This window comes from Canis lupus, chromosome 15 (assembly GCF_011100685.1).
Source record: "Canis lupus familiaris isolate Mischka breed German Shepherd chromosome 15, alternate assembly UU_Cfam_GSD_1.0, whole genome shotgun sequence".
Classification (NCBI taxonomy): Eukaryota; Metazoa; Chordata; class Mammalia; order Carnivora; family Canidae; genus Canis; species Canis lupus.
The window spans coordinates 2,580,873-2,606,797 of NC_049236.1; the positions used below are offsets into that span (position 1 = coordinate 2,580,873).

The 25,925-nt window shown below is 42.7% G+C and overlaps 1 protein-coding gene across 7 annotated transcripts; it reads right to left on the reverse strand.

Moving 5' to 3' along the window:
* Positions 1 to 843: 843 nt before the first annotated feature.
* Positions 844 to 17,719, reverse strand: ZFP69 (ZFP69 zinc finger protein). Of its 7 annotated transcripts, none has more exons than XM_038557748.1 (7): positions 17,581 to 17,719; positions 16,705 to 16,835; positions 16,065 to 16,536; positions 14,711 to 14,793; positions 8,487 to 8,613; positions 8,089 to 8,187; positions 844 to 3,610 (listed from the first exon to the last, which is right to left on the reverse strand). In XM_038557748.1, exons 3-7 carry the CDS (start codon positions 16,189 to 16,191, stop codon positions 2,478 to 2,480), a joined length of 1,569 nt encoding a protein of 522 aa, XP_038413676.1. In that variant the 5' UTR covers positions 16,192 to 16,536; positions 16,705 to 16,835; positions 17,581 to 17,719; the 3' UTR covers positions 844 to 2,477. The 7 variants fall into 7 exon arrangements, with proteins under 7 accessions (XP_038413676.1, XP_038413674.1, XP_038413677.1 ...); XM_038557746.1 differs by lacking the exon at positions 17,581 to 17,719 and adding an exon at positions 16,929 to 17,280; XM_038557749.1 differs by lacking the exon at positions 17,581 to 17,719 and adding an exon at positions 17,125 to 17,230.
* Positions 17,720 to 25,925: the final 8,206 nt, after the last annotated feature.

Here is a 25,925-nt window from a genome sequence, read left to right on the forward strand (position 1 = left end):
ATGAGTAATTAAAGGAGACTCTCCGTGTCTTCATCTATAAAGTGAGGAGTTCTAATTAAGTAAATTCCTAGACCCTTTCCAGTTCTAAAATTCTGATCCTATGAGCTAGTGTTGAAGAACAAATTAGAATCTGGAATTCTATAAACAGTAACTCTTTCTGCTCTCTTGCACCTCCAGCCATCCCACCCCCCACCCCATTTACACCATCCACAAGGTTCCCACAGTTCTCAGTCTTACCATTGACTTTAGAATTGGGTACTTGACCTGTTTGGGCCAATAAGAGACCTTCTCTAGGATTTTAAGATTGGAAGTAAGAAAGGAAAGACAGCATTTTTTTCCTGGGTGATGGAAACAATGTATGTAAAATCTGGAGCTGATGGTAACTCTGATTTGCAGCAAGGTGCTTAAAAAGACACAAGCAGAAAAGGTGAGAGAAAGCTGCCTGGGTTTTCTGAAGTGCTTCAGGTCCTAGTTCCAGTCCGCTGTTAGAATATCTCCTGAGTTTAGTCTGAGCCCCCATAGGAAGGAGAAAAATGAGAGATGGAGCTATAAAGTAATACCTACAACGGGGATCCCTGGGTGGCGCAGCGGTTTGGCGCCTGCCTTTGGCCCAGGGCGCGATCCTGGAGACCCGGGATCGAATCCCACGTCGGGCTCCCGGTGCATGGAGCCTGCTTCTCCCTCTGCCTATGTCTCTGCCTCTCTCTCTTTCTCTCTCTGTGACTATCATAGATAAATTTAAAAAATTTAAAAAAATACCTACAACGGAGGATCTAGGTGCCTGGCTTTGGTTACAACTGGAGTAGTGGCTGTGGGATGGAGAGGAGGGGAAATCCATTAACATTTCAGAGTCACTAAAACTTTAATAAACGTTTACCAGGCTGGAAAAATGAACATGTACAAAACCATGTGGTCCTGATCTTGGTGCTCAGCTTTCACAACATAAGCAATGTTAATTAATGCTCTCATTCATTCATTAATGCTTATTAGAAAGTCACACCCTACCTCTTTTCTGTCTTCCTACGTGTGTTAACTATAAGTTGCTAACATAACCATCCTATAAAATGCTAAGCAGTTGATCATCCATGGCACACCCTGCTATCCTAAGTACCCTGACTCAACTGTCAGTGTCCCTCCATTCCATCAGAGGGGCGACAGCCAAGATTTTACTTGCTAAGACAGATGGAAACGGACTCTCATTGATCAAGAAGCTCCAGCCTCAGAAGTCAGGCATTAGAGCAGTTGATGGCAAAAGGCCTTCTCCTCCAGCTGAGATTTTGGTGGGCCTGGCTGCTGTTCAGGAAGATTCAGATTCCTCTCTGGCTCCAGGAATGGCAAGCACCGCTCTTTTTGGGGATGCAGGTCAGCTGGTACTTCTGCGCTAAGTTAGTGAGACAAACTGATAATTCTTTGATGATCGAAAGGGCAGTTGGTCCAGGACATACTTCAGCATCAGGTGGCTCCTACAGTTCTCTATCTTGCTGGCAGGCAAATAAGTTGGTCCAATGTCTGCATGAAAGCCAGTCTGGCAATATCCATCATACAAATGCACATACCCTCTAGTACAGAGATTCCAGTTCTCAGAATTTACCCTACATAGATATATATATATATACTTACAAGTGTGAGAAATAAAGACAAGGTTTAAGACTATTCACTCCAACAAAAGACTGGAAATCCCAAAGTCCGACCATAGTGAAGTGGCTAAGTAAACTAAAGTACATTCAAACCACAGAATACTACACAGTTGTTAAAAAAAGAATGGGTAGGCACTTTGTCTACTAATATGTAATGACCTTCATGATACATGGTTAATTAATAAAAGTAATGTGCAGAGGTGTTTACAAAAGTAATGTGCAGAGGTGTTTACAAAATGTTGTCATTTATGCTTAAAAAGAAAAAGTCTGCATTTGCATCATTTGTATTCTTTTGGATACAAATAGAAAAATCTCTGGACAGGTGCACAAAATAATTAGTTATAAAAAGTGATTCCCTCTATAAAAAATTTGATGGTGGAGGATATAAGAAAAGGATTTTCACTTACACAACTGTCTATGCCTTTTGAGTTTTACATGATTCTTAAGTTTCCCCATTAAAAAAAATAAAAATTTACTTAAAAAATAGGGGTGGTGATATTTTCAACAGTTCTTCCCAATCGTTGTCTATAAATCAGTGAATGCACGTGAATAATTATTCCACATGAAATCAGAAAGATAACAATTACATGTGCATTTTCCATAATGCTGGATTTAATTTGAAGGAACATAACATCCTTTATTCTTGATTAAGTACTTTGTATGGAGATGTTAGTAGATAGTAGTTATCTACAGGAGTCAATGTACTATTTATTTACACAATGGACAAAATTAAAAGCTGGCATCATGATATCAATTCCTCAAATTTAGAATCATGTAATTAAAAAGCACAGAGTCACTGATTTAGAGTTAGCTCTTGCTCTCATGTTGAATAATCTATTTTTACATGTTATTTTGAAAGGCATTCCTCCTGTGTATCTCATGGTGTCGACTAAGTGATGAATTATAGCTGAAGGCTTTTCCACATTCATTACATTCATAAGGTTTTTCTCCGGTGTGGTGTCTCTGATGTTTCTTAAAGGATGAATCATGCCTGTAGGCTTTTCCACAGCGGTTGCATTCATATGCTTTCACTCCTGTATGAACAGTTTTATGGTTGCTAAGGTGTATCCTCTGCCTAAAGGCTTTCCCGCACTCCTTACATTTGTAGGGTCTCTCCCCAGTATGGATTCTCTGGTGATGTGTTAGATACGCTCTATGACTAAAGGTTTTACAACACGCAGTGCATGCATAGGGCTTCTCCCCAGTGTGAATTCTTATATGTTCACTAAGATGTCTAATCTGTCGGAAGGTTTTCCCACATTCATTGCATGTAAAGGGTTTCTCTCCAGAATGAGTTCTCAAGTGTTGGATCAAGCTAATGTTCTGGCTGAAAGCTTTCTGACATTTATTGCATACATAGGGTTTCTCTCCAGTGTGAGTTCTATGATGCTGATTAAGAGATGAGCGATGTCTGAAGGCTTTGCCACATTCTTCACATTCAAAGGGTTTCTCGCCAGTATGGATCCTCTGGTGTGTAGTAAGGGATGCGCTTTGACTAAAGGCTCTTCCACATTCCTTACACCTGAAAGGCTTTTCACCAGTGTGAATTCTCATGTGTTCAGTAAGATGAATGGGTTGTTTGAAGATTTTTTCACATATATTACATTCATAGGTTTTTGTTTTTATGTAACTTGGATGATTGATCAAGTCTAATTTGTATTTGTTTCTCTGTCTAGGTGTATCACATTTGCGGTGCCTCTGCTCTACAATAACTTTTGAACTGACAATATTTTCCCCAAATTTGTTAGTTTCTTGGCCACTCTTCTTGTGGGTCAGGATGGCTTGCCTTACATCTCTTCCATGGGTTTCCGGGTGCCTTTCTAAGTCACCATCATATTTAGAAACTTTTCTCAATGTGGAATAGATGACATCATCTCTCAGGAACCCTTCCATCATAATACCATGATATAACTGTTCCTGGAAAATGTCATTCTTTGCAGTTGATGCATCGGTTTCTGTTTTATTCTTCAAGTCTGGAAGAATTGGAAAAAATGCAAATAACTCATATTCGTTATGCTTTGAAAAATTAATTATTGTAATGAGTATGAAATAGAAATTTAGAGAACTATACATATAAAGCACAAGATTTTGATTACAGTTGACTCTTGAACAACATGGGGTTTGGGATACCAACCCCAACACAGTACAAAAACCCATGTACAACTTTTGACTCCCCAAAAAACCTACTATTGCCTAGAAGCCTTACTGATAAGTCAATTAACATTTTTTGTTTACCTATCATATACTATATTCTTACAAAAGAGAAAATGTTAAAAGCTAAGAAACAGTAAATAAGGAAAAGGTATGATTTTATATAGAGAGTAAAATTTGAGCCCTTTAGACCTGTTTGTTCTTTCTAATACTAAACAATGACATTTCAGAGCTATGTCTTATGAATGTCTTTTTAAATTGACAACTACTTTTGGAAAACAATCTCAGAAAGATAAAAAGATATCCCTCTCCCCACACCAGCAGGAGATGCTTGTTCAAAAAATAAGGTCTGAACTAAGAACTTTCATAAGAACATTAAGCTTTTATTGAAACTTGTATTAATATCTACATTGTTCTATTTTCTGTGGTTATTAATCTGTCTCTAGAAAGGAGACTTGTAAGAAACCATACTATGTTGCTATTATTACTATGTTGTATGAAAATATCTTTTTTCTTGAGGGGGTGAATAGGAGAGAAAGAGGAGAAAGAATCTTAAGAATGTTCCATGCTCACTGGGGCTCAATCTCACAACCCTGAGATCATGACCTAAGCCAAATTCAAGGGATGAACACTTAACTGATTGAGCCACCCAAGTGCCCCTGAAAATATCTTTTAACCTTTAAAATTCTGACTGGCTTTTTTACTTGATAATTTGTTGTATCCATTACCTATATTTCAACTGATAGAACTATAGCCTGAAAGGTATAACTTCTAATAAGATTTTCTGGTCAACACAAAAGGATCATTAGTACTTCCAGATTCTTAATGACTAAAGGCAATAATAGAGTCTATGTTCTATAGACTTCTGATTCTACTCCTGAATATGTGAGCGGGAAGAGAAGACGACAGGGAAAGAGAGAAGCCATCTATGGCCCCTTCCCCAATTCAGTATCAAAGCCTGAAGAAGGACCAAACTACTGAAGAAGAGGAGATTTAACTTTGGAATCAAGTTGGGAGTTTTTGTTATTCCATAAAACTAAACATTTTACTAAAATCAAACTGTTATTATTATTTAAAGGGACTGGATCATCTAGATGAAAATCATGGTAGCTTTTATTATTTTCATTATTATAAGTTTAAAAAGAAAAAATCCAAGAGGGGGATCCCTGGGTGGCTCAGTGGTTTAGCGCCTGCCTTTGGCCCAGGGCATGATCCTGGAGTCCCGGGATTGAGTCCTGCATCAGGCTCCCTGCATGGAGCCTGCTTCTCCCTCTGCCTGTGTCTCTGCCTCTCTCTCTTTGTGTCTCTCATGAATAAATAAATAAAATCTTTAAAAAAGAAAAAAAGAAAAAATCCAGGAGAATATATAACCAATTATTGGAATTAATAATGGGGCAAAAGCAAGGTCACTAGCTATAAGATCAATATGTAAAATCAACTGTGCCATTACATATCAATAACAGAAAACATAATTCAAAAATATATACCATCTACAATAACAAAATATAAGGTCTTCAAGATAAATAAATCTAACAAGAGATATAATATGTACAAGACCTTTATAGGGAAAATTCTGAAGCTTTATTTTTAAAAGTTAGGAAATATCAATAAATGGAGCAATATACCATGTTTCCGGATAATAAAACTCAATATCATAATGTTAATTCCCCCCAAAGTTGATCTACAAATTCAATTTTATTCCAATCAAAATACACTAGAGTATTTGCATGTGTACACACATGTGTGTGTGAAATCTAGTGCATCATTATATACTTTGTATGGAGGCTAAGAATAAACCAAGATGGGGCACCGAGGTGGCTCAGTTGGTTAAGCATCTACCTTTGGGTCAGGTCGTAGACCCTGGGATTCTATTATAGAGTCCCACATTAGGTCCCCTGCTCACTGGGGAGCCTGCTTCTCCCTCTTCCTCTGCCTCCCTCCACCATTGTTTGTGTGCGCACGCGCTCTCTCTCTCTCTCAAATAAGCAAAAGACATGAAGAGAAATCTCACAGAGGAAGACATAGACATGGTCAACATGCACATAAATAAATGAATCTTAAAAAAAATAACCAGGGCAATTCTGAAGAACAAAGCGGGAGAACTACCTCTACCAGATATTCAGTTTCATTATTAAATAATAGTAATTAAGACAGTGTGGCATTAGAGTAGGGATAGAATCGAAGAACAGAAGAGTGCCTAGAACAGACCCAATATATAAGGAAACTTGACAGGTAACAGTGTGGCATTCACTATTAAATGGTTCCTGGACTGATTATCCATGTGGGGAGATCCTCACATCACACTACATATACAATAATTCCAGGTCAATTAACTCTAAATACGAAAAACCAAATTTTAAAAATATAAGATAATATATATTACATATAACTTTTCTATATATCAAGAAAAAAGATAATAGAACAATTGACAAAGGATACAAACAGGTACTTTACATCAGGGAACTCTGGTCAATAAACATGAAGAGTATGCTCCTTTTGCTAGTAATCGGGAAAATGAAAGACAAAGTACCATATTCACCTAAAAATTTATAATAATTTTATTTTTAAAAAGATTTTTAAAATTTATTTATCTTGGGGGGTCACAGAGGAAGAGAAGGAATCTGGAGCAGACTCTATGCTGAGCATCAAGCCCAGCATGGGGCTCAATTCCATGAACCTGAGATCCTGACCTGAGCTGAAATCAAGAGTTAGATGCTCAACCAACTAAGCCACCCAGGTGCCCCTACAGTAATTTTGAAGTTTGACAAAGCCAAGTGTTGACAAAGATGCTGAGCTCTGGAAACTTATGGCTTGCTGATGAGAGTACAAATTGGTGCAACTGCTCTGTAGAGCAAGTTGGTAATCTCAAGCAAAATGAAGGTGCATATACACCACGACCCAACAATTTTTTTCCCACCAAACATCTCAAAAATACTTGCATATGTACACAAGAAGACATACATAGGAAGACACTGCATTTTGGTAACCCCCAATTTTAGAAACAATATAAATGTATATTAATAGGAAAATTGATAAATTGTGGTTTATTAATTCAAGGGAAATAAATGAAATAAAAGAGCTAGAACAGTATCAACCACATTGAATGAAAAAAGTAGACGTATATATACCATTTATATAAAGAATGACAACATGCAAAACAATACTATATATTGTTTTAGGATATACACATGTAATAAAAGTATGAAGACACATGTGAAAATGACAATATTTAAACTGAAGAGTTGGTTATTTCAAAAGGTAGGAAGGTAACTGCAGGGCCTCAATTCTTTTTTCTTAGTCTAGGTGGAAGCTACATAGAAGCTTGTTACAATGTTCTCTATGCCTTAGTGAACACCTAAAATATTTCATGGTAAAGCAAAGTCTAAGGAGATGGTTGATTAAAGACCACTGAATTTGGGCAGAAGGTATCATGTGGCAATTTCTCTTGCAAGAATTTTCATATAGCAGTTGTTACAAAAAAATTCAACAGATACATGAGTTTAAAAGAGTGAGAATCAGGGCGCCTGTGTGGCTCAAGCAGTTAAGCATCTGCATCGGCTCAGGATCCTGGGGTCCTGGGATTGAGCCCCATGTTGGGCTCCCTGCTGAGGAGGGAGCAGGTCTTTCTTCTCCCTCTCTCGGTCTTTCCCCTCCACTTGTGCACTCTCTCTTTCAAATAAATAAAATCTTTAAAAAAAAAAAAGAGTGAGAATCAAAGCTGAAATTGTGAAATGGAAGTTGGTGAAAAGTGGAAATAGAACGCAAGACAGAAAATTAAAGATCTGTCGAAGGCAGTCAGTTCTGAAGAGAGATGTGTTTTCTGTGAGGAAAGGCCATGTATATCTGACTGCTTAGAGAAAGGAGCTTTCATTTCAGAGTTCAGGATACTGAAGAAAAGAGGGAAGTCAAGTTTAGCTTTAATGAAGACAAGAGCCCCTTCCCTCCAACTGTGGAGAGACCTTCACAAGGTCAGATGAAGGAAAGAGGTGACAGAGGGAGGGGGTAAAGTCAAGTGTGGTGCATGTCCTGTCCAGGGGCTGTGGGAAGACTTCAGGGACTCCAGCCTACATATTATTTTTTTAAATTTTTATTTATTTATGATAGTCACACAGAGAAAGAGAGAGAGAGGCAGAGACACAGGCAGAGGGAGAAGCAGGCTCCATGCACCAGGAGCCCGATGTGGGATTCGATCCCGGGTCTCCGTGATGGCGCCCTGGGCCAAAGGCAGGCGCCAAACTGCTGCGCCACCCAGGGATCCTCCAGCCTACATATTAAAATGTACTATCTGTCTTTGTCTCACCTGGACTGGGATCTCCTGGGCCCTTTTTCTCTGTCATCCATGGTTCTTGTCCTTTCTCCAACTGGGATATCACACTAGGTTTGGAAAGCTGATATCCTGCTTATAAAGTAAAAAAACAAAAACAAACAACAACAACAAAAAACCAAAACATGAATGTTATGCTGAGTTCTAAGAACCATCCCCAGAATTTCTATCCTCTGGTATTCAGGGTCTCTTCAGATGGAAAGGGGCACCACAGAATGTTTCTACTCTAGCTCTACCAAGTAAAGCTGTTCCCCCAAGGAATGCGACATTTCTGATACAGAACCCAAGGCCAAGCTCCAGGGGATCCACAACATTTAATAATTTAAAAATAATGACTCTCAGGTTTTCTGGGTCAATGTTTTGCCCATCCTTACCCACTGAGACCAGGTTCCCATAGTTCTCCAGCATCACCTCCCGGTATAGATTCCGGTGAGCAAGGGACAGTTGTCCCCATTCTTCCTGGGTGAAGTCCACAGATACATCCTTGAAGGTTAACAGTTCCTAGAATATTGAATATATTCCTTTTCAGACAAGAGACCACTTCCATCAAGGTCCAAGGAGTTCTAACAGTATTCCAAGGTCTGAGAGAAGATTCTAAACTAGTTTTACTGGGATCCTCCTTTGGATGTGTTTGAAGATCCTCTAGAGATAACCATAAATAAATATTTAGAAAATCAGATGGTCCTATGTGCCTTAGAAAAAAATAAAGCAGGGATCCCTGGATGGCGCAGCGGTTTGGCGCCTGCCTTTGGCCCAGGGCGCGATCCTGGAGACCCGGGATCGAATCCCACATCGGGCTCCCGGTGCATGGAGCCTGCTTCTCCCTCTGCCTGTGTCTCTGCCTCTCTCTCTCTCTGTGACTATCATAAATAAATAAATAAATACCTTAAAAACAAATAAAAAAAAAAAAAAAAGAAAAAAATAAAGCAGAATAAGGGAGGAAGGTGGAGAATCACAGTGAGGGTAGAGGGGAATCTTTTATGCAGGGTGGTGGGGAAAAGGTGATATGTGACCAGACACATGAATTCAGTGAGGAAGAACTATGTGGAAACCTGAAGGGAGGGCATTCCAAGCAGGTACAAAGAACCTAAAGGAGAGCATCCCATTAGAAACAACAAATACCCACCATTTGCTTCGACGTGGATGGAACTGGAGGGTATTATGCTGAGTGAAATAAGTCAATTGGAGAAGGACAAACATATTATGGTCTCATTCATTTGGGGAACATAAAAAATAGTGAAAGGGAATAAAGGGGAAAGGAGAAAAAATGAGTGGGAAATATCAGAAAGGAGACAGACATGAGAGACTCCTAACTCTGGGAAACGAACTAGAGGTGGTAGAAAGAGAGGTGGTTGGGGGTGGGGGTGACTGGGTGATGGGCACTGAGGGGGGCACTTGATGGGATGAGCACTGGGTGTTATTCTATATGTTGGCAAATTGAACACCAATAAAAAATAAATTTATAAAAAAATAAAAATAAAGGAGAGCATCCTTGGCTTGTCTAAGGAACAGGAGACTGAACAGCATCACTGGTAGAGGGTGGTGAAAGAAGAGTAGGAGATGATATCGGGGGGGGGGGAGGGGAAAGGCTTTAAGCATTTATTGTCACAACCAATGCATTCCTGCTGAACTTAAATTTTGGGGCCCCACTAGAATTTAATGCAAAGATGACAAAACTGGAACTGTGGTGTAACCGCAGCCTAGCTCAATACTTGAAGAGCTGAAAAAGATCAGCCCCCTAGCTGTGGTAGCGTGGGCTTTTGTAGTTGGCTTCATCAGAAGTGAATTCAATCAAATAAAAGCTGTATCTCAGCCAGAGCTCAGTCACAGCTGTAGGGGGAATATGAATAATCAGTGCCTCACCTTAACCACCAGACAGAGGAAAGGGCTTAGTCTCCTGGAAATAAACAGAACTAAACAAACTATATTTCATCCCCTACTGTTCTTTAATACCCAATATCTGAACTACTATAAAAAATTGTCATACATGTGAAGGAGAAGGAAAATCTGATACAAGAAAATACAAATCAATAGAAGGAAACTCATAGGTGACCAAGTCATTGGAATTAGCAGACAAGAAGTTTAAAGAAATTATTTAAACGTATGTTTAAAAAATGTACCATAAAGTATGGACAGAGGGATGCCCTGGGGTGGTTCAGTTGGTTAAGTGTCTGACTCTTGATTTTGGCTCATGTCATGATTTCAGAGTTGTGAGATTGAGCTGCTGGGCGTGGAGCCTGCTTGAGATTCTCTCCCTCTGCCCCATCCTGGCCCCACTTGCTCTCTCATTAAAAAAAAAAAAAAAAAAAAAAGGGATAGAATAGGGAGTAATTGAGGACAGAGAGAGAAATGCTAAAGAACTAAATGAAAATTCTACAAATGAGAATTATAATACCTGAAAAATCCACTGAACACACTTAGAGGCAGATTGAACCCTGACAAAGATGAGATCCATGAAACCTAAGACAGGTATTAATTGAATAGATATTATTCAAACTGAAGCACCAAAAAGATTTAAAAAAAAAAACCCCACAAAACTCTAGGAGAATACCAAGTGGTTTAATATACATATAATTAGAATCTCAGAAGGAGATAAAAGAATGGGCTGAAAAAAAATTAAGAAATAAAGGTGGAAAGTTTTCCAAATTTGATGAAAAAGAAAAGTCAAGCCACAGATACAAGAAGCTTAGCAAACCCCCAAAAAAGTAAATTCAAAGAAAATCATCCCTATGCACATTGTAGTAAAACTGAGGAAGAGCAAAGACAAAAGGGAAGATCATGAAGGTAGCCAGAAGGTAGGAAAGGAGGAACAAAAAAAAACAAGAAAGGTTGGTATAAACAAACAAACGCATGTCACCTAGAGGGAAAGAATACTAACAGCTGAAACCATACAGGCTAAATAATCATGGAACACTTTTAAAGTGCTTAAACGAAAAAAAGTCATCCCAGAGTTCTATATCCAGCAAAAGATCCTCAGGTAGGAAGACAAGAAAGACATCTTAGGTCAGCAAAAGCTGTGAGGATGCATCAGAACAGCCACGTTACAGAAATGCTAAACATTCCTATGGATGAAGGGAAATGATGCCAGTTAGAAATTTGAAAATAAAAGAAGGAATGAAGAGTGCTTCTATTGGTAATTACATAGAATCTGAAGAGACTTGGTCTCTTTCTTCTTCTTAATTTCTTTTTTTTAAAAAATTATCTATTTGAGAGAGAGAGAGAGAGAGAGAGCAAGCAAAAGCAGGGGGAAGCGCAGAGGGAGAGGGAGAAGCCAACTCTCCACTAAGCAGAGAGCACCACATGGGGCTCCTCCTGGGACCTAAGATCATGACCTAAGCTAAAGGCAGATGCTTAATCTACTGAGACACCCAGGACACCTCTTCTTTTCCTAATTTCTTAAAAACAATTTACTATTTAAAAAAAAAAAAGAGGGGAGTGTGCTCTCAGTGGGGAACTTGCTTGAGATTCTCTCTCTCCCTCACCTCATCCCTCCACTTTTGCATGTGTGTGCTCTCTCTCTCAAATAAATAAATAAATAAATAAATAAATAAATAAATCTTTTATAAAAATTAAAAAATAAATATAAGAACAATGTACTGTGGGGTTTCTAACATGTAAAGTGAAACGTATAACAATATACAAAGAATGGAAAAGAGTAAATGGAATTATGAGGCTTTCATGCCATATGTGAAACAGTCTCATATTAATTCAACAGTGTAATAATTAATCTAAAAGTATAGTATTAGTATTAATTCAACTCAACAGTATAGTATTAATTTGACTGTATAATATTTATTCAACAGTGTAATATTAATTCAATATTATTTCAACTATGTTAAAAACGTGTATTACAATGGCCAGAACAACCACTAAAAGAGAATCACAAGTACAGCTAAAAAAGTCATCAGAGGACATGAAGTGGAATACTAAAAAACTAAGCAATCCATGAGGAAGCAGAAGAGGATCAAAGAAACAAAGATGGGTGAACAGCAGACAAAGAACCAGACCACACACTTAATCCCACTGTGTCAACGATTATGGTAACTGCAAATGCACGAAACACGCAAGAACTGCTGTATGTAAGGTCAGACTTTAAATGTAGAGACACAGATAAGAACTGAAAAAGCCATGCCATACGAACAAGAACTAATAAAAATACTGGAGGAACTACAGTAAATCAGACAAAGTGGACTTAGCAGAAAGAATATTACCAGTCATAAGGAAGACCCATAAACAGTTGGTTCATCAAGACAACAATCCTACCCATGAACACATCTAACAGAATTCAAAATAAAGCAGAATTGACAGGACTGAAGGGAGAGAGAGATGAAGATTTGAAGACTCTTTTCTCAGTAATTGATACAAGTGACAAAGATGCATCAGGGATACAGATTTGAACAACCTATCAGCCAACTGAAACTAATGGACATTTGGTTTCAACTGCAGAATATAAATTCTCTTTAAAACCTTTTTATTTTGAGATCATTATAGATCCCCAAGCAGTTGTTTGTTTGTTTGTTTGTTTTGCTTGGAAACATTCTTGCCTTTATTTTTTTTATTTTTTTAATAATAAATTTATTTTTTATTGGTGTTCAATTTGCGAACATACAGAATAACACCCAGTGCTCATCCCGGCAAGTGCCCCCCTCAGTGCCCATCACCCATTCACCCCTACCCCCCGCCCTCCTCCCCTTCCACCACCCCCAGTTCGTTTCCCAGAGTTAGGAGTCTTTATGTTCTGTCTCCCTTTCTGATATTTCCTACCCATTTCTTCTCCCTTCCCTTCTATTCCCTTTCACTATTATTTATATTTCCCAAATGAATGAGAACACATAATGTTTGTTCTTCTCCGATTGACTCACAGTTGTTAAGAAATAACACAGAGGGGATGCCTGGGTGGCTCAGCGGTTGGGTGTCTGCCTTCCGCCCAGGGTGTGATCCTGGAGTCCCAGGATCGAGTCCCACGTCGGGCTCCCTGCATGGAGCCTGCTTCTCCCTCTGCCTGTGTCTCTTCTGCCCCCCCCTCTCTCTTTCTTGAATAAATAAATAAAATCTTAAAAAAAGAAAAAAAAAAGAAATAACACAGAGGTCCCAGGTCCTCTCTACTGGGAACGAAGCAAAGTTTTGACTGGAAAGGGGGATGAGGGAACTTTCTGAGATGGTGGAAATGATCTATATTTTGGTTACATGGTGTATACACATGCCAAAATAAAACTATATACTTTCTTTTTTTAAAAAAGATTTTATTTATTTATTCATAGAGACACAGCTAGAGAGAGAGGCAGAGACACAGGCAGAGGGAGAAGCAGGCTCCATGCAGGGAGCCCAATGTGGGACTTGATCCCGGGTCTCCAGGATCACGCTCCGGGCTGCAGGCGGCGCTAAACCGCTGCACCACCGGGGCTGCCCAACTATATACTTTCTTAAGTGTATTTTCCTATAGGTAAATTGTACCTCAATTTAAAGAAAATTAATCTTTTCCTAGTGCTAAAAATCCCAGCAGTTTTTGATAAATGTCAAGAAGCCAGGAATTCCAGATAAGTGCAATGTAGAGGTAACTTTATTTATTTTTTATTTTTAATTTTTTTATTGGAGTTCAATTTGCCAACATATACCATAACACCCAGTGCTCATCCCATCAAGTGCCCCCCCTCAGTGCCCGTCACCCAGTCGCCTCCACTCCCCCACCCACCTCCCTTTCCACCACCCCTTGTTCATTTCCCAGTTAGGAGTTGTAGAGGTAACTTTAATTAGACTATTATAACTTCTTTCTTATTACCAAATAATTCTGAAATGCATTTCAATCCTAAAATGAGCATCTGAACCAGCCAAGGATATCAGGATTGTAAACAGCTAAAGAAAATTGCCCCCATCACCGAGTAAGTAAATACAAGAGATGTGTTCAAATCCTATACCATCTAATCTCAGAACCCAAGTTCTTTTCACTTAAAACTCTTCTGTCACCGAATAATATCTCATCTTTAATAGTCCTCCTTTGTCACTCATCCTGCAATTTTCCTCTGGCTTCTATGCTTCCAGCCAGCAGTGAGGACACCCCATTATAACTGCCCATCCTGTCTAACGTGTGCTGTGTGGACAGACCATTGCTTCCCCACTTACTTCTCTGGGTGCAGTGTGACCTCTGCTCCCAATATTATACTGACGGTCACCCTAGGAAGTTCACCAGCGATATGTGTACAGCACTTAAGGATTTCAGAACTTTCATCTTCCTCAACATAGTTTGCTTTTGAGTATGAAATACTTAAAAAAAAATTGATGTACATCTTTTGACTCCACATGGTATCTGTTTGGTTTTAGGCGCTAGAATTCTATCACTTATTTTGCTTTCTCTATGGAAATTAGTGCAGCGTTCAATCTAGATGTTGGTCACAAACAAGCCACTATGAGTAGGGGAATGGCCACCACTGTAGCCCAGTTGTCTGTACAAAAGGAGCTTGTATGGAGCTCCCTCTAATGGATCTGTTAGCCCCAACACACCCTCACACCAAAGGGGGAAAAAAAAGAAAGACAAGAAAAGGCAAATTATAGCCTTAAAAACCAAGCAGGAGGTCAAGAAAATGAAAGGAAAGCAACCCACCTGGGATTCTGCTGCTGGCAACCGAGAGGTGAATCCATCCTTCGAACTTTCTCCCTGGGTCTTAGCATCCTGAGAGAGCAGAGCTGAAGAAGGAAAAGGGTCATGAGGTTTGCATCTCCCCAAATCTCCCAAAGAGAAAAAGCACCTGCAGATCTGCTGAACGTGGCTTCTCGAACCATTCGGAGTAAGGGACACTTAGAGCAACTCAGAGCAGTGGGACCTCCTTAATGAGGAGGGTCTGCAGTGCGTTGCTTTGAGCACTGCTACTTCCCGATGGTCAACGCTGGTCCAAAAGCACAGATCTAGCGGGCCACTGCTCCGTTCAAAGGGTTCTGGCAAGAAAGAAAAATCCACACACTTCCCACGCACTTCAGGGCGCTCACCTGAAGCATGCTTTCCCAGCATTAGTTCCCGCCATCCACCAGCCTTTATCCGTCCTACACGGACACTGACCATGCTCCTAGCCCTCACACTAGGATGTTCTCCATTCTGTGAACCACTCAAGGCACATTCTGCGTCCTTTCCCCAAATCTTCTACAAAAAAACTCAGACATCTTACAAGGCCCAATCCAATGCTATCTGCTTTGTGAAAATTTCTCCAATAAAAGCAATCAGAAGGATGTTTCTTGTCTCGTCTTCCAAAAGAAGTTTATCATAGCATTTTCTTAGGCTTTTGATGTGGGTATGTGTCTCTCTCCATCAATTAATAAATAGCACTGGAAAACATTATTCATTTTTCCATTGGTCTACGTGCTTAGCAAGGTCCCTGCCCGACGCAACTAGAATAGATGTCAGCTGTACTTAGAGCGTTAAAGGTATGAACTAAGAGACCACATGAGACACACACATTCCTCTGTCCATCTATCCGTCCTGACCAGACCACCAGGTAATATGTAACCTTGGACACGCTTCCCACTGACCTCCTGTAAATTGAGAGTAACCAAGCATGGCATTCCTTCCTCTCAGGAAAAAGGAACTGCTCCTTGAGAAAAACACTGGCTTTGGGACAAACTGACCAAAACTTATGAAGGAAGACCTTGGGAGGGCTTTAGGGGGCAGAAACTTGTAGGCCCACTGTCGGTGAATCACATATACTTGGGAGCCACTGGTGGGGACACCGTTGTGCGCTGGATCTGAGGACTAGAGAAGGCAGCAGCATGGCGCACATGGTGCAAGGAGCCCAAGCTCACAGCCCAACATTTCCTCTCATACTTATCCCCCTCCCAAAAGCCACAAGCACGAACCCCAAAGGCTTTTCCCCAATTTCCCCCCCAAGAGACCACCTCAATGAAGCATACACACCAAATGAAGTTTTCACACACAAAGCAAGAATTCTTCAACAGCCTATTCTCACCTTCTCCTTCAAACATCTTAGTCACGTCCTCCCACAGGGGCGCCCCCTCCTTGGCCTTCTCTGGATGGTGCAACTTCACCCACGCGCTGGCCTCCGTGGGCAGGGTGATGAGGAGCTGCTGCAGCATGACGATGCCCCCCCCCCACAATGGGGCCTGTCCACTTCAGGAGAGAACTGCCAGATGTGTACTGAGAGGCTTCACAGGTGTCGACTCCTCTGAGCACAATCTCCTGCCCTCAGGACATTGGTGTGTCCCCACGTCACCAGAAGCTGGGGGCTCCTATGAATTTAACAACTCCGAAAAACTGATTTCACTCTTAAATTAAGCACTGCCTCCCGGGGAGGCAGCCAGCTGAGGAGGCCTGAGCGCATGCTCTGTATTCTTCTTGGGGAGCAAAAGGCAGAAGAGGAGGGAACCAGAAGCACCAATCACATAGTAAGAACTCCAGAGCTTGCAGGAATAAATTTTAAACTGCAAAGGATCCAAAAACAAAGATTTGGCATCAATGTGGGGATAAGTACAATCAATGCCCTTGGATGTGGCTGTCCCCGAGTTCCAAACGCACATACACAAACAGCCAAAGATCTACAAACAAGCATAAACCGTGCCTTGACTTCCCTCCTTGCAAGCTGCAAGTACCTTCGGCCTGGGTACAGACTTCGGAGTTAGGAGGCCAAGCTTTCCAACCAGACGGCTTGGGTTAAAATCCCGACAGCTGTATTTAAAATCTCTAAGGCTCTGCGACTCTCTGAGCTTCAGGTTCTTCACCCCTACAAAGCGGATAACAATACTCTACCAGGCTGTGACAGGAATTGGAACCACGTCAGGCAGACAGCAAACCCTTAGTAAATATTCCTATAAACCTTTTTACGGTCCTGCTGCATCACAGCATTATCTTTTAAAGCTGCTTTTTTAAAGACAACTGGAGATCGAAGTGTAAAGTTCCAGTGTCCTAAGTGATGGGATAATCACACCGCTGCATTTTCACAGCATCAAACAGCGCCCGATGGATGCGTCCCCACCCACGCAGATGCCCGGCATCCGGCAAGTCCTTTTAACCTGTTAAGATGCCTCTTGGCTTCAGAAAGGTTAAAATTGGGAGGGGGACTGGTTCGGATGGAGGGAATACAGGACTCGGAGTATCAGGAGGACTGCAGAGCCGCTTCTAACGGGAAAAATGTGCAAACAACTCCAATCTATCCTGTCATTCCACCAACACCCCCGCCCCCCGCGCCGCGGCCCCGGCCCCGGCCCCGGCCCCGGCCCCGGCCCCGGCCCCGGAGCAGGTGCCTCCGCAGCGACCGGGTCCAGCACAGCCGGGCCCCACGCACGTCCGGGCTCCGCGCACGGGAGCCGGCCCAACTTCTTGAAGTTTGTGAGGAGGGGGTAGGTAGCTTCGGGGCTCCCCCGCCCGGCCCGAGCACAGAAAGGAGCCGCATGCCGCACCCCGCACCCGGCACCCCGCTGCCCGGGGACACATCCTGCCCCCAGCACCCAAAGTAAACGTCCAGTTACCCAAAGCGGGGACACTTCCGAAGCATCACTTGGCAGCCGGCCGGGCTCGGGGCTCCCGGGACCCAGGCTGCAGCCCCCGCGCAGCCTGCCCAGCGCGGCCCCGCACGCGGCTGCGATCCGACGCGGCGGCGAGGGCGCTCGCTCCCGAGCCTTCCGGCGCCACCCGCCGCCTCTTCGGGGGACCGGGCGCCGGCGGGTTTCGTCCTCCCCCGGCCTCCGCAGACCACATGCCCCCGCTCCCCACGACCCTCCAGGCGCCCCGCGACCCCGCAGCCTTCCTTCGGGAGCCCGCACGACCTCGGCCTCCGCCGCAGCCGCGCGGCTCCTCCCGGTTCCCCGCGGAGCCGGCCTAAGGCCGACCGCCGGCCCGCATCACGCCGCCGCCCTCGCGCGCCCGCTCCCCGCGCCGCCCCGCCTCGTGGGCCGCAGCCCGGGTCGCCCCGCGCCCCCGCCCCGCCCCCCGCGGCCGCGCAGGCCCCCCCCGGCGCGCGCCTCTTCCGGCGGCTCCGCGCGCCGCAGGCCCCGCCCCCAGCCCGCCCGAGGCCCCGCCCCGAGGCCCCGCCCCGAGGCCCCGCCCCCTCCCGGGAAGCCGGCGCGTCCGAAAACCCGGCGCCGGAGCGGCCTGGTCCACCTGTCGTTCAGCCTCCGCTGGCTCGGAGCGTGGGGCGGGGATCAGGAAGGCCCTGCCTCCTGGGATCCGCGCCCGTGAGGAACCGAATAGGTGATGATGTCGAACGAGAGACCCAACCCAGTGCGGCCGCAGGGCTGCCCGGCCCCGCCCGTGCGTGAATGGGGTAGCCGCACCTGGGAGGCCGAGGGGAGCGGTAGCGACCGACGAAATAGAAGGGCTTTATAGGACGGAGGGTGGGGCGAGGAAGTTATTAGCAGAAGAAAAGATTGGGGACCCCTGGGTGGCTCGGAGGTGTGGCACCTGCCTCCAGCCCAGGGCGTGACCCTGGAGGCTGTCGGGCTCCCTGCATGGAGCCTGCTTCTCCCTCTGCCTGTGTCTCGGCCTCTCTCTCTCCTCTCTGTGTCTCTCATGAATAAATAAATAAAATCTTAAAAAAAAAAAAAAAGATTGTTCCAGGGGAGGTCCCCTTGTCTGAGGGGTTAAAGCTGGAGGTGCAGTTGGGTGGATTACCTCGTTTGCCTCTCGAGGCTGGGGAGGCCCCTGTGACATGTGAGCTTAGCGGTGCCAGAGCCCCAGATTCCTGGTTGACTACATTCCTGGGGGTGGTTAGAGCTGCAGTTAGCTTGCGTACTAAGCCCTGGTTTAATGACTTGGCCTGAGTGGCCCCATTTTGAACCAGTGGTTTTCTTCTTAACAGTCAAAAAAAAAAAAATATATATATATATATATATATATATATGTAATAGGCAGTAACCTAATAGGTAACAGGTGACCGGTAAAGGTCACCCCACATGATGGTGAGGGCTATGAGGGAGCAGCGTGTGGAAACGGGATAATGAGGACTTTATCTTTCTGATAATAGCGGGGCTGGGATATGTATTTATATCAACCCACCTCCAAAAACAATTAAATTAAAAAACTATAAAGTCTGCGGCCGCCTGGGTGGCTCTGTCAGCTAAGCATCCAACTCTTGGTTTCGGCTCAGGTCATGATCTAAGGGCTGTGACATCCAGCGCAGCATCGGGCATGGAACCTGCTTGAGACTCCCTCTGTCTCCCTCTCTCTCTCCCTCTCAGAAAAAAGAAAAAAAAAAGTCTGAAATCTATATTTTTAATGTTCTTAAAGGCGTGCATTAGTTTGCTAGGACTACCGCAACAAAATGCCACAGACTGAGTGGCTTTAAACAACAGAAATTTGTTTTCTCCCAGTTCAAGGCTGGAAGTCCAGGATCCAGGTCTCAGCAGAGATAGGGAAGCTGAAGGGGATTCATTTTACTTTTTTTTAAGATTTTATTTATTTATTCATGAGACACACAGAAAGAGAGGCAGAGACACAGGCAGAGGGAGAAGCAGGCTCCATGCAGGGAGCCTGATGTGAGACTCGATCCCAGGTCTCAAGGATCACTCCCTGGGGCGAGGACAGGCGCTATACCGCTGAGCCACCCAGGGATTCCCCGAAGGGGATCCATTTTAGGAAGGCTCCATCTCTGCTGTTGCTTTGCTAGGCCCCATTTCCTCATGTTCTGTATTTCACCTTGCATCTGAGTCAACCGAGGAAGCTATATGTTCCCACTCCAGAGGGGAAGCAAGAAAATTTACTACCGTCTGAGTTTCGTCCTAGGCCCCCATGTACCTGATAACATCTAAGAACAACTGGATCTGAGCTCCAGGACATTAGCTTTGAATAACCTTCTGTCAACACTGGCGTCAATACCCCCTGTCTTCAGTGATTTCTAGAATAACAGCTATTGTTCACCTGACAGTCACCTTTAATGAGACTTGGATTCCTAAAGGCACACATATCCTGGACCTCCTTCCAATATAAACACATAACCCCAAACAACGTAGAAACTCCCCGCTCCTCTTCTGAGGCTCCCAGACACTCTGCCAACTATACTGTGTCACTTACACTATTCAGTAACTTCTGCTCTCACTTCCTCCTGGCTCGAGCTTGATTTCTGTCCTGTGCAGAGCCGAGGACCCTCTTGGCTGGTCCTGCAGGAACCCCTCTGGATCCTTAGACAGGCCTGCCTCCATCAGCAGAGTTTGTTTCTCCTGAGGCCTCACTCCTTGGCTGCAAATGGCTGCCTCGCTCAGTGTCCTCCCATGTGCTCACAGGTCCCTGGTGTCTCTCTGTGTGCCCTAATTTCCTCTTCTTGTAAGTCAGGTTGGATTAGAGCATACCCTAATGACTCATTTTATCTTAATCACTTCTTTAAGTGATTAATATATTCAATCAGTCTAGTTCTGAGGTACTAGAGGTTAGGGTTTCAACATATGAATTTGGCAAGGGCTTGGGGGGACACAATCCAGCCCATAACAAGGTGTCTAAGAGATGGCAAAAGAATATATATAGAAAGTCGGGATCCAGGGGGTAATCCAACTTGTAAAATGCTTTTGCCATGAGGAAATGTGTTACTGACATACATATATGGAGTAGGGGGTGCTTGCTGCTGGGTGGGGAGGGAAGGGAGGATGTGACCAGTGAAAGTCAGTGAAGTGATATGGGGTTGGTACAAGTGGGTTGGAAGAATTTTTCAGACTGGGTACCAGAGTGCATCCTCTGGAAAGAAGTACATCCAAAAATTGAGTGCACGTGTGTGGTAAAAATTAAATAAATAAATAAATAAATAATAAAAAATAAAAAACCCACAAAACAACCCACACACACATAAAATTTACTATCTTAACCACTTTTAAGTGTCCAGTTCCATAGCATTAACTGTATTCACATTGTGAAACAGACCTCCAGAACTTTTTCAGATTTCTGAAAATCTAAAACTCTATACCCATGAAACAAGAACTCCCTGTTACTCCCCTCCCCCTAGTCCCTGGGAACCACCATTTTACTTTGTTTCTATGAGTGTGACTACTTTTGATACTTTATATAAATGGAATCACATAATGTTGTCTTTTAAAAATATTTTTAAATTTATTTTAGAAAAAGAGAGCCACTGGCAAGTAGAGGGAAGAGCAGAGGGGGAGGGATAGAGAGAAAGACTCTCTTTTAAAGATTTTTTTTGATTTGGCAGAGAGAGAGAGAGAGAATGAGAGAGCACGCAAACAAGCAGAGGGAGAAGGAGAAGCAGGCTCCTTGCTGAGCATAGAGCCTGACTCGGGGCTCTATCCCAGGACCCCAAGATCATGACCTGAACCAAAACCAAGAGTTAGACATTTAACCAAGTGAGCCACCCCGGTGCCCCACAGTGTTGTCTTTTTACATCAAAGTTTTCACGTTGGTATATCTGGGTTCTGTCCTGTTTGTTTTCTTTATATATCTCTGTGTTTTCATAAATGAGTATTTATCACAAGCTGAAAGAGCATAAAATGCATTATTAATAATTTCTGGTTTTGAGTGGCTACGGGTACCTAGCATAATAAACCTGTTGGGGCAGCCCTGGTGGTGCAGCGGTTTAGCGCCGTCGACAGACTGGGGTGTGATCCTGGGGACCCAGGATGGAGTCCCGCATCAGGCTTCCTGTATGGAGCCTGCTTCTCCCTCTGCCTGTGTCTCTGCCTCTCTCTCTCTCTCTGTCTCTATGAATAAATAAAATCTTTTAAAAAAAAATAATAAACCTGTTGTGTGGTGTCTATTAAAAATGCCTCTTGACAGATGAAAAAAAAAAAGAGTTTGACCAAGATCACAAAGCTAGAAGAGTTAGAGTTGGAATTTGAATACATATTTTTATGATTTCTGAATGCAAACTCTTGACCACTCTGCCATGAAGGTTTAGGATCTGAGCACTACCTAATATTCAGTGAAGAACAATTCTAGTTCCAAAGGCAGCTAACCCATGATCCTAACTGTATAAAAGCACACACAAGGAAGACTCGAAATAACCCAAATAATACTGTGTTATTCCCTGAAATGGACGACAGTGAAGCATGATTTTAGCTCTGTCATATTATGTACCAAATTGTCCAGATTGGCATCCCCCGCCCACCTCCAAACACCACCTGCCAGTAAGAATTACATTTTCCTTTTTTTAAAAGTAATCTCTACTTTAATAAATTTTTTAAATTTTTTATTTATTTTTTTTAAATTTTTATTTATTTATGATAGTCACACACACATTGAGAGAGAGAGAGAGAGGCAGAGACACAGGCAGAGGGAGAAGCAGGCTCCATGCACCGGGTGCCCGACGTGGGATTCAATCCCAGGTCTCCAGGATCACGCCCTGGGCCAAAGACAGGCCCTAAACCACTGCGTCACCCAGGGATCCCTACATTTTCAATATTCTGAGAAAACTAGTGAAACCAGTAACCAAAGCGTTGATGGTACTAATTGCACCTGCAAGCTAATAAGCACTTCCACAACTTTTTACCCTTTTTGTTTGCCTTTAAATTCCCCCAACTCTCCTTGGGAGAGGTGGATTTGAGATTTGCCCTCCGATCTCCTTTCCTTGCTGCATGCTCAATGTCTGATTGTCTTTGCTGTCCATTAGATGGGTGAACTTGGGCTTGGTTACATTTTGGGGAGGAACTCTTTGTCCATGGCTCATCAGCCCTCAGCCTGTAACAGGAGCCCGGTGATGGGTCCTAACAGCTGTCTAGGCTCTTTGTCCTGGGGACCATCCCCGGGGCCCCAACCTGATTGGGCGCCTCCAGCTTAATTTAACTCCTGTGGCAAGGAAACAGTTTTGGGTTTGGTTTGGATGGAAGTCTCTAGCTGAGGATTTCATATGGAGGGCATGTGAGCTTCTTTCTTTCTCCTGTTTGGTTTAGATCTTATTTTTTCCTCCCTTTCCAATGCCTCCAAATAGGGGGTTGGGGTTCTTTTGACCTCCTTTTCTAAAAAGCTGATGAGGAAGCTGTTTGGTTGAGTCAGTGAAGCCCTGACTTTTGGGGAGAAACTGAGGCTTACAGAGGTTGGGTTTCATTTGGTTTGCTTGTTACTGCATCTCTTGGTATCTTTGGATAAAAGTGGCTATGTTCCTATGGGAAAATGGGAAACAACAATTTGATCCCCACATGCAACCCTTTGGGCTGTATTCTCCAAAGTTGGGCAATTATTTTTCATAATGCTGCTTGGCCACAATACAGAGAAAAATGACCAGTGAGTGGATCCCTAAATTACAATACCATCTTGCCATTAGATTTGTTTTGTAAAAAGGAGAGATTTGAAAATTGGGCCTTTAAGATTTTGCTTGCATCTTGTGTGTCCATGTATGTTATAAATGTGAGATATTTTCTCTATCTCCAGGTGGTATTGCTAAAATTAACTGATAAAAGATCTCTATTTAGTTGGTTTAAAGCAAGTGCTTGTAGGAATTGGGCATTCTAAAACTCAAAGATAGAAACTAACCCAAATGTTTTATAAGTTCACATGCTCTTGGAAAATGTTTAGTCTTTTTTTAAAAATATTCAGTCTTAAAGCTAATTTAAGGTTGTTGGCTTAATCAAATGGAAATGTCTTTAGAATTATCAGCATTATATACAAAACTTTTATTCTACCTATGTTTACTGAAATTCAAATAAGTTCATGTTATCTCCATTGCAAAATTTGTCAGGAAAGAGGGGAAAAACCTTAGAAGTTTGTCTGATGCCTCATGAAGTTTTATGCATAATCTAAGAATAAACAGATGTGATGCAAGTAAAGTGAGACTGGTTATTTAAAGAGAGACAATATCAACAGAAGCCTTGATTGACTCTCTGAGGAATTCTAAAAGTTGGATTACCCTTCAGACCATCCTAAATATGGGGCAAAATGGCTGGACTTTTATAATGGTCATTAGATGTTAACAACCTGGGCAGAGGGTATGCCCTTTGACAAGACAGCTGTCTTCAGTTAAGGGAACCCCTGATAGCAGGTGAGAGTTGAGGACTATTGGCCACATTCTCTACACAGTCTGTAATTCCTAGTGGGGATTCTGGTCAGCATATCACAGCACCCACCACAAAAACTCAGATCCAAGCAGTGCCTTGCATGTACTTGTCTCAAGAAATATATATCAACATGGGAGATAAGGAAGAAAAAGGAAGGCCTGTATGATTTTTTTAAAAGTTCATCTTGTTGGGGCACCTGGGTGGCTTAGTTGGTTAAGCGTCTGCCTTCAGCTTAGGTTGTGATCTTGAGGTCCTGATATCAGGCCTCAGGTCAGGCTTCCTGTTCAACAGACAGCTTCTCCCTCTCCCTCCCTCCGACCCTCAGCTCGCGCTCTCTCACTCTCACTCTTTCAAATATTTTTAAAACTTCATCTTACCAAGATGAGTTTTGATATTGGAAGTATAAACCAGTATAAGATTGGAGTTTGGTTTTCCTCTGTTAATATCGCAGTTTTCTTGGGTTATTAAAGTTGTAAACAAAGATTATTCTATATCAGCCTAGAAAAACAAAGTTTTTATATTTTGTCTTTAAAATCAAATCTTCTCAACATTAAGCTCTTATTAATGATGTAATCCTCTGTATTTGCCTTTAGAAACATATTGCCACCTTGGCTAAGCAGATGATTATTTAAAGATTTGAGAGAGAATGCATGTGCATGAGCAGGGGAGAGGGGGCAGAGAATCTCATGCAGACACCCCACTGAGCATGGAGCCTGACACAGGGATCAATCTCATGACCCTAAGGTCATGATCTGAGCCAAAATCAAGAGTCCGACACTCAACTGAACCCCCTAGGTGTCCCAATTATTGTTTTTAAATAAAATGTAAGCTTATTTAGGGATGTACTTTAAAATCTGCTATTTCAGACAAACCTCCCAAAACTCAACTTCTAAATGAAGTCTTTTTGACTATTAGGCTTATGTCAAATCACATGGGAAGCATTGTCAAATAAGTGATGATAAGCCTCCTCAGGTTTTTATGGTAGATTGCTATAAGTATTTCAGAAACTATATAAAATTTCTATGGTTAAAGACATTATAGCAGGACATATCAAAAGTTCCAGTGAAGCAGATTTTTAAAAAATAACCCAATAAGATCACTATTCTTGCTGTGCTTATTTGGGGGCAGTCATTTATGTACTCTACAGCAGGAATGGTGAACTGCAGCTCTCAGGCTAAATGTGACCAAATGTGTTTTTTACATTAAGTTTATTGTTTACTGGAACAGAGCTACACTCAATTTGTTTATTCAGTGGTTTTCAAGTACTTCACAAGTGCAATCTTGATCCCCAGGGCACATCTAGCAACATCTGGAGACACTTTTGGTGGTTGTTACGATAGGTGCGGGGGAATTATTGGCTCTATTACTGGCAACTTATGGGCAGATATACTGCTAAACCCATTATGGTGCACAGGACAACTGCCCAAAACATCTGGCCCAAAATATCAACAGTGCAAAAGCTGAGATATCCTGGTTTATGGATTTCTCTGGATGGTTTTGCGCTAACACGGTAGGGTTGAGTGGTTCTGACAGAGCTCATATGCCCCCCACACCTAACATATTTACTATCTGGCCCTTTATGAAGTTTGCCAATTCCCTTTAAGAAGCCATAAAATATACTTCAGTATTTCATGTGTAGTAGGTTACCTATCAATTCTAGAAAGCTTCAAGATTATTTCTTCTAGAGGGATCCCTGGGTGGCGCAGCGGTTTGGCGCCTGCCTTTGGCCCAGGGCGCGATCCTGGAGACCCGGGATCGAATCCCACATCGGGCTCCCGGTGCATGGAGCCTGCTTCTCCCTCTGCCTGTGTCTCTGCCTCTCTCTCTCTCTCTCTGTGACTATCATAAATAAATAAAAATTAAAAAAAAAAGATTATTTCTTCTAGAAA

Coding starts and splice junctions, on each gene's coding strand:
- ZFP69 (XM_038557748.1), bottom strand. CDS start 16,191: ATGCTGCAGCAGCTCCTCATCACCCTGCCCACGGAGGCCAGCGCGTGG. Junction 8,614..14,710: donor TGCCAGCAGCAGAATCCCAG/GTGGGTTGCTTT, acceptor TCAATATTCTAG/GAACTGTTAACCTTCAAGGA. Junction 3,611..8,088: donor CCCAGGAGATCCCAGTCCAG/GTGAGACAAAGA, acceptor CAATTCTTCCAG/ACTTGAAGAATAAAACAGAA.